This window comes from Cryptotermes secundus, unplaced genomic scaffold (assembly GCF_002891405.2).
Source record: "Cryptotermes secundus unplaced genomic scaffold, Csec_1.0 scaffold1780, whole genome shotgun sequence".
Classification (NCBI taxonomy): domain Eukaryota; kingdom Metazoa; phylum Arthropoda; class Insecta; order Blattodea; family Kalotermitidae; genus Cryptotermes; species Cryptotermes secundus.
The window spans coordinates 132,163-141,316 of record NW_019739256.1 but is presented as its reverse complement, the minus strand read 5'-3'; the positions used below and the strand labels follow the sequence as shown (position 1 = coordinate 141,316).

Sequence of the window (9,154 nt, the reverse complement as noted above, 5' to 3'; positions counted from 1 at the left end):
GCAAGGTAACAGTGTTGCTAGGCTATACGCAAACACGGTGACACGGCACCGCTTCCTACTGAGACGTGGCATGCAACAGGCACCACTGCGGCTATATAAGGGAACTGCACAGCAGCTACGAGTCAGTTGAAATGTGGACATCGCAGAGTTCAGTAGTAGTCGAGCGAGTGTGTTATCAAGAGTCCTCAAGGCAGCAGCCTGTGAGTACAGTTGGAATATAGCAGCCGTCGTGGAAAGAAGAACTGGACGTGTGTGTAACTGTGTAATTGGGAGTGTGTGAGACAGAGAGACTTGTATAGCTCCCGTACTGTGAATACGTGTAGCCTACTGAAGATAGAGTGAACTGATTTGTTGTAAGGTTTGTAAAGTGTGGAAACCCGTAACATTGTTGTAATTAATTGTAGCCAATACTTGTAGATTGTTAAATAAACCAATTAACCATCTCTACGGCGTCTTCAGTAATGAAACACATTACAATATATATATATATATATATGACGCAAGCAGCACCCTGAGTTGGCCAAATGTTATATATATGACGCAGGACACGTGCACTCTTTGGGAGTGCTGACAGTTTGACCTTGGGTTTGAAACCAAAACAAACCTACCTAAGGTCATGTCAGTGGTTCATTCCTTAGCTCTGAACAATGAAATTGTTTATCATGATACTGGTTTTGATGCTATTTACATTTAGATATTACTGTTTATGACCTGGTCAGCCAAATATAGCCCAGCTTTGTTTCGAGAACTGATGAGGAAATATTCATCGGTACTTGCATATGAGTGCTTCCAAAGCCTTCAAGGAAGTCTGACGCATTCAAGGATTGGTTTTCAGTGACGAATTATCAGTTAGGAAGTCAGTGTTGGATTGTCTAATATTTCTTTATCAGTTAAAAAGTCAGTGTCAGACTGTCATATATATATCTTTGTACATCGTTTTTATTTTGTGTCTTGGAAGAGGTATAAACCCACTGAGCCAGTATTACTTTGTGAGTAAAAGGCATCTTCGCCACTGCAACTTTCGGTTTCAGTGTCGGACTGGCACTCTTTTCAACTAGTATTATAATTACTTTGCATCACTATTCTGGCAGTATTACTAACAGGTGAGAGTGTCGATTTGTCAGCGAACATAATTTATTCGATTTTGCTAGAAACCCCCCCTCCCCCAAGATGATTCTTCAATTGCACAAGGTGAATATCACGGTCAGTGGCATTTCTCTGAGGGAGGCCAAGGTTATCTGGGGCCCAAATGAGTCGACTGGAGGTGAAACATTGACAACACTGGCCAACCAAAGGGAAACAAAGTCGTTGTGTGTTTCGCTAAATAAGAAAAGCAGGAGCACGCTCTTATATTGTAAAAAGTGTGATTTTGCTTTGTGTGAGGTGTACTGCTTCGAGAAGTGCCATGCAGGTGAGAGCGTATCGTAAACTGTGAAGTGAAATATTGGACAACTCATAGGTAGATGCAAGGATCCTGAAGTTGGAAACAGGCCAATGGCATATGCCCTTCAACAAATATGAGAAAGATCTTCAAGAAAATGGAAAACACACAAGAATAAATACAAAATTTTTTATTATAATTGTCAAGTTCTTTACATAATGTTTCAAGGTACTCGTGATAGTTTCAAGTAATCCCTCAGAACATCAATGGCTTGCGTCTCTTCACCGTAATCCTGGAACAAAATATGAATGCTTGGCAAACAAACTCTCACAATGCAACTACCCTTATGGCATACAGTAATAACCTGCAAAGCTCACCTTAACAACAACACAGGAGCAACCAACGATTTTCCGAGCCTTGCCTGTGTTGTCAATCTTGCAAAGGCCTGCCCACTCACCAAGCTTCTTATTGTTGTCCACTTTAATCAGCGGGATCTGGTGTTCATTGCATAGAGCCTGTACCAGTTTCTTGTACATGGGTTCATTACAGTTTTCTGCTAGAACACACAGCAAAGCTTGTCGCCTGCAACCACAAGTGCCACATTTTTCCAGTCAGAAACTGTAAATTGGGTCTGAAGCATTCCAACCCAAAGGCCTAAAACCTCTGTTAATGTGTGCATGCCAAGAGCAGTGCAAATCATAACATGTGTGTATTTGCCAAACACATGATATCTGAAGTACTGACACTACCTTTGGAACACTCATTTGCTGCTTGAACTTCCTAATGTTCCTTGGTCATTGTTTGTTAATTGCCTACTTCAGATGCCCCCAATGGGAGAAGTGCTGTGAGGTCTAGTGACCTACGTGGCCATTCAGTGTAATCTTACATTATTTTAGTAATCATTTAGAACCTTGCAGAGCTAGTTTATGAAGCCACTGTGAACAAAAAATACACAACTATTTACACTGCCCATGATCTATGCAGGGTAACTTTCAGTCTGTGCAGGTCTCTTCCCAACAGAAACCACCTGCAGGAGATAAAGCATTCCCACTTCATTTAAAAATGAACAATTAAACATAAAATTTACTTATAAAATGAAGGTCCATAGGGTTGTGAGATGTTGAGGCTCCCACATTTTCTCTAGACAACTGGCTCACAGATGGTAGTAAGGTTGTCAGGCTTACATGCCAGCCGCCTTCCCCCCCCCCTCAGGAAGATTCCTGTTAGCTCAGTTGATCCTAGGGACATAGTGTGGCTGGAAGGATTTGGTAAACTGAAAAAATCCACCTCATATCAGGACCCAAATCTGCAACCTTCTGGCTTGTAGCACAGTGCCTCAACCAACTACGCTACTGCATGCCCATAACAAGAAACTGGGAGACAAAATTTTTAAGCAGCAAAAAATTATTTTTACTATAAATACCACTTCGCCATAAACTAGCAAAAAATTAAGACCCTTACGACGTACACTGACAAGAGATGAAATGGACCCATATCAACCACTCATATCCAGGTATTAAGTTGAGCTGCTCTGAACCTCGCTGACCTCACTGCAGACAATTGGGATCTATAATGGTGAAATCTCTGTACTAGGCTGACCGATTTGTCACACATGCAACTTCTTTCTGATTCCTATAAGTATTATTGGAGCTGGGATAGCACAGTCGATACAGCAACTGGTTACGGGATGGATGACCGAGGGGTTGGAGTTTGAGTACCAACTGGGTCAAGAATTTTCTATTCTCTTTAGTCATCCAGACCGGCTCTGGGATCCACCCAACCTCCTATCCAATGGGCACTGGGAGCTCTATCCGAACAGATAAGGCAGCAGGGATGTGAAGCTGACCACTCACCTCCAACTAGTGCTGAAGTCAAGAAAATGTGGATCTATACATCCACTCCCCCATATGCCTTCAGGGCGTAGTGCCTAATTAGTTAAGTACAAGGAGAACTTTACCTTTCACCATACTGGGTTCTATTTGTGCCATCCTAGCTTCAATCAATCCTACTAATGGCCCTCGACATATGAACGTTGGGTAAATCCAGGTTTCTTCATATAATCCTATTTTTGGTAATTCTTGTGTTCCCTATTCCAACTCAAGATGTCTTGCCTGTATGCCCCATACATCTCCTGTCACATTTGTAGAGCACAGTACAAACACCATGTGTCACACAAATATGTTTCTGGACATTATCCATCATCGTGTTTTAGATAAAAACAGGATGATGGCTAATGTCTACAAACATAATATTTGTGCCACAACCAAGTGCTCAGCTGATATATATATATATTAATTACTGGTTAATCTGTCATAGGTCGGTGCCCAGCAAATATGAATATTCAATACAAATATTGTTTCTGGACATTAGCCAAGGTGCTATTTTTTTTATTTAAAGCACAACGTTTTTGAGGTTGGATTCTGTCTCTGTCTGTCTTCAGGAGGAACCTACTCAGTAGGGTGGCAGTGCCATAGCTCAGGTGCTTAGTCACCAGCTTCCCACCGTGGCAGCCCGGGTTCAAGCCCAGGTCAGGTCATGTGGGATTTGTGATGGACAAAGTGACACTGGGGCAGATTTTCTCTGAGTACTTCAGTTTCCCCTACCAATCTTCATTCCACCAACTGCTCCACAATCACCATCATCTATAATCTGGGGCTGGTATAATAGGCCAATAGTGGCTGCAGTACCAAGCCTCACACATGGAAGAACAGGAATACTCAGTAGGGCCCAAATGATAGAGCTAGTCCCTCTCGGTCAGGAGATAAGGCCCAACTAAGTAGGTTTTACCTGAAGACGGAGACAGGATCCAGTCTTCGAAATGCTGTGCTTTAAATAAAAACAGGCTAACAAATATGACCAGAACCATGATATTCGTATTAATGTACCATCGTCGACGTCTCATGCCTGAAGATCCTCCATCTAGCATAGTTCTCATTAATAAACGCTGCTCTAATACAGCTGTGTCACAATGTTTCAAGGCAATGACTGTTCAAATTAGCCTCCTCGGTTCTGGCACCATACCAGTCTCATGGGTGGACACCAACATAGAAACATACTAACCCCATTTTCAGCGCCGAACTCTTAAGACCACAATAACACAGTATGTGCTAATAAGGTGACCTTGGAGCAAGTCACAATAAAAAATTATCACTACCCTCACAGATTAAATTTTAGTATAAGGAAGCACCAGCTAGTATTCACCCTCCCTGTCACACACATGTTCTCTTCTCTATGCTTCCAGTGTACTACACAGGTGCACTTCTCCTACAGCTTCATCTACTGCAAACTAAATATCATCAAAAGTATAATTACAAGCTTCAAACATTACACACAAGTTACTGCAACATTTATAAAAAAAGAAATTATGCCAACACACGGTTGGTAGTGCCTTACACCAGCCTGTTACACTGATCCAAGCCTCATCCCATCAAGAAAATTACGGTTCTATGATATAATGATACAAATTCCATCCCAAGTGCAAACAACATATTGTGTGTCCTTGATCTTGCTCCTCTACACTACATGAGTGCAACAGGATGCTTAAATATAATATTGTAAACGGTTGTTCTTTTTACATAATGGAAATCTTCTATGCGTCTTATGCATGAAGTTGTAAGATTGGCAGCACCATATGTTATTGTCCATTACACACTAATACTGGCCTCACCCTCTCCTGCTGTACTCGAACACCGTGCACAATACAAACATCTGTGCAGTGGGGACCTATTAATGTAACAGTGTGGAGAAGGGCATTGCTTGACGTTGTGCTTCCATATACTAGAATCCTACCTAGGTCTCCCCAAAACACTATACACCAGGCGGAACGTGCATAACATGAACAGTCGTATAATACGGTGTAGAAAAGGGCGAACTGCACCATAACATGATAATCTGAAAACAACATAAGTTTCACACATTTCAAAATCATACTTTTAGGTTTTACATACTTATCCAATGCCTTTGCAGCCTCATGCAAACCATGCGCCAGGCTCCCGTGGGTCAATGCCATTTTCAACACTTCTTGTAGGGCTGTGTTAATATCCATCCCACCGGTAGGTACTGCGGGGACGTCATCACTACCAAAAAAAACAATAACTCACATTCCCACGCCAAACATTAGCGAGAAATCTACAAAACTGCACTTATTTTCAGAAAGGCTATTCACAGCATATATAATAATTGGGTAACATCTCAGAAGAGGGAGCCCGCCTTGAGATCTTTCATCATCAAATGTTCTAAAAATCCGCGTTTCAAACAAATGGTAAGGTTAAATGCACAGAAAACTTACTTCTCTATATCGGACATTTTCTAGCCTTTATACCTGAGGAGCACAATAAAATATTACTATTAAATAGTTCGATTATTACTTATAAATGAACAATACTGGATGTTCACGTTTCATTCAGATGTAACAATTCACACGAAAACATTCTTCCACCGAAACACCTCATACCGGAAAAGGAAATGCTCCATGACGACTATCACGGATTATTAGATACACATGTGTGATTATAGGGTATTCGTTGCCAACGAAGTGGGTACATGTGCTGGCATCTATTCGTCGATGTAAAGTAATATTACAGTTACATCTACTCATCCGCTATATAACAACAGCGATAGTGTGGTGACGGTAGCTCCGTCGGCAATATTCTTCCTCTTATTTCTTCTCTTTTCTCTCGTGAAACAATTGAATAATTTTTAACATTGCAGAGACATGTTTTCCGTTTATTGTATGTGAACTGATGTAATCCGCTTCGCTTCATTTGCATTCATCAGGCGGAGGAAGCTCGTTCCTAAGCATCATCAGTCGTATGTATGTAAAAGTAAAAAGTAAAGCTATCCCTGTACCAGGCCGTGAAGGCCCATAGGGATGTGAGACATTGAGGGTCCCACATTATCTAGACAATCGGCTCAAAGATGGCGGTAAGGTTGTCAGCCTTACGCCCCGGCAGCGCTTTACTCCCCAGGAAAATTATTTAATGGTATATGAACTGAAATATATAACAAAATGTATGTCAAAATAAATTTCGACAAATTAGTAAAAATGAAAACTAACTTATGAATACATAATATGAACTACCACCCAAGGCAAACCTCAGATATGAAAGTGAGATGTGGTTATTGAATAAGACAGACAACCACAGATGAAAACTCCTCCTGTTGGGATTTAACAGAATTGGAGCACCGAAAGGATAACCAATAGCCAGTAACTGAGGAAGGGATTTCCTTTTAATTGCTTAGTGGGTGGTGGAGTCCAACTGGGTCCAGATGGAGAATTTGATGGAATGAAGATTGGTAGGGGAAACCGCAGTACTCGGAGAAACCCCGCCCCAGCGCCACTTTGTCCACCACAAAACCCACTTGACCAGACGCGGGATCGAACCCGGGCCGCCGCGGTGGGAAGCCAGTGACTAACCGCTTGAGCTATGGCGCGGCCATAACCAAGGAATAAGTATGCAAGTAACTAAAGGAATATAAATATAAGCGAAAAAATGCAAGTTCAAAAGATTACGTGAAATAAATCTGTAATTATCAGGCACAGCACAACTGTGGCGTAAAAAGTTGGAAAACTGAAGAATGCAGGTATTCTTGTGTCAGGATGAAAAGATAGTTACATAGCAAAATGTTTTTTGACACTCGTAGAAAGTGTTACATGTTTACATAAGACATAGAGGCAAATTGAGCGGAAGAGCCGATGATGTTTTATTTTTCATGTTACATGAATGTACAGCTATATTTAGTCGCTTTCGTAAACCTGGAAATGGCTATCAATATCGTAAAGTTTGTCGGCCCGTCCATCAGTAAGCTCCAGAACAGTTGCTCAGAGACGATATTCGAGAGTTTTACTAAAAATATGTCGATACTGCAAAACGAAAAAAAAAAATTAGATATAATGGATGCTATGCATGAAGATATATATATATATATATATGTTTCTGCACATATTTCGAGTATAACTCTAAATATTTATGGGGGCAAAAATATTTTGAACAAAATTTATAGAAAAAATATAATATTCATTTTATGGCCAATATATTTTACCGTAAGCCTTGCGGGATAATTTAACAAGCACTGTTGCACTTCTTGTACATTTCCGAAATTCTCTATTCAAAAAGCAATAATGATTTTCCGAAGATTACCGAATAAACGAAAATGGTTTCCCGAACACACACTGAGATTGCCGAAGTCTTTTGTTCTCGATAACAATTATAGAAGCTTCATTGTCATCTTAATTCATTGATTTATATATAAACATAAATTATTAGGAATGAAGTGTTGTGGTTGACGTTAAATACGTCTTTGAGATTATTCAAATAAACGTTGAAAATATTTTTGCTCTTATTGCATGAATATGCGAACATGCAATTAATAACACCTTCTACTGAATGCACCTGTTAAATATACTCTTCACATCTGCAGAACAGAGTTTTCAACATTTTTCAACTCACGGCACACCGAACAAGGCACTAAAATTAATAAGAGATACAATTTTTAAGAAAATACTTATTTTTAAAATAATATTGATCATGGAATTCAATGATTTTTTATTCCTCAATTTTTGCTCGCTTCTTTTCAATCTTCCCCCCAAATCCTGCTGCATTCTTGCGGACCCTTCGCGTCACACCAGTTGTTGTATCCCGAAGAATAGTAATGGGATTTTTATGTAGACCGAGGGGATTGTCTGTGGCTTGCTATCTTTGGAACACTAAAGAATTTAAATTCAAGTCTTCCAAAGTCGGTTGTCGGGTTAATTAGAATAAAGTGTTGAATAAAATAGTTCTACAAGGTTCAGTATGAATATTAATGACTACTGATTGATGAACAAACAGAAGGACGTGAATGTACTGTGCACCAATGCAGTAGGAATCGGCAGGTAGCAAGAGGTAGCCTCCAAGGAGGTGCTGACCGTAACGCTCGATGATGAACTGAAGGTCACTAATAACACACGAAGTGCGTGTAGCCAATGATGATAAGCCAATAAGCTGGAGAGGAGTCCGACAGAAGTTTACAAGTCTAAAGTCTAGCATGGTGTCCACTGTGGTTGACAGAGCTTCAGTTTTTAAAGGGATTCGAACCCCGAACTTGGTGCTTGGACACCTACAGACACGCCTTCTGAGGGCCTAGCTAGATTCAGGATCGACGTTTGATTCGTCGTTCTTAAAGAAGAGTACGACCATTCTGCTGTAAGGAGTACTGGATGATCATAGGAATCCTAAATTATGTGATGTTCAAGTCTAGAAAGGAGAACCCCTGCAGGAATTGCCCTTAAGCACGTTTCACCCCGAAAGTGTTAAGCTCTTATTCTATATTCACACGGAATTACGAAGTCTAGATTGCCCAAATACCGGAAACGGACACTTTAGAATAAACAAGCAGTGTCGCCCGTGATGCATGGTACACGCGCACGTCTCGTAAACTTAGGCAGGCGTTGAATGCATATTACACAGTGTGACGCGGCACATCTGCGGACCCTTCGTGTCATACCTGCTTGCCGCGGCACACCGGTTGAAAATCGCTGCCGTAGAATATTGTTTAACTGGCAAAATGATTTTTCAACACAACGTCTGCATATAAAAATGTCACCAGCAAATGCTAACCAGTCTGACGTATATGTATTTATTCTTCAAAATACGACTTACTGGGTCACAGGTCGGGCTGTAAATTGCGTTGATTGTACAATGCTCTATTTAATCACATCAAGAGGGTCTTAGGTGGCTGTCACATTCACGTGAGGGATTGTGTATAGATAAGGATGGATTCATTTGTGTCTCA

At 40.7% G+C, this 9,154-nt stretch overlaps 1 protein-coding gene across 1 annotated transcript; it reads right to left on the bottom strand.

Moving 5' to 3' along the window:
* Positions 1-1,555: 1,555 nt before the first annotated feature.
* Positions 1,556-5,851, bottom strand: LOC111871919 (40S ribosomal protein S12). The gene is made up of 4 exons (XM_023865323.1): positions 5,670-5,851; positions 5,329-5,457; positions 1,759-1,963; positions 1,556-1,673 (listed from the first exon to the last, which is right to left on the bottom strand). The coding sequence occupies exons 1-4, from the start codon at positions 5,684-5,686 to the stop codon at positions 1,605-1,607; spliced, it is 420 nt and encodes a 139-aa protein (XP_023721091.1). The 5' UTR covers positions 5,687-5,851; the 3' UTR covers positions 1,556-1,604.
* Between the last annotated feature and the right edge of the window lie 3,303 nt (positions 5,852-9,154).

What these genes read in the sequence shown, in the direction of transcription:
- LOC111871919 (XM_023865323.1), bottom strand. An exon ending in GCTGCAAAGGCATTGGATAA is followed by an intron (nt 1,964 to 5,328) that starts GTATGTAAAACC and finishes TTGTGGTTGCAG; the next exon opens with GCGACAAGCTTTGCTGTGTG. An exon ending in GCTCCTGTGTTGTTGTTAAG is followed by an intron (nt 1,674 to 1,758) that starts GTGAGCTTTGCA and finishes ATTTTGTTCCAG; the next exon opens with GATTACGGTGAAGAGACGCA.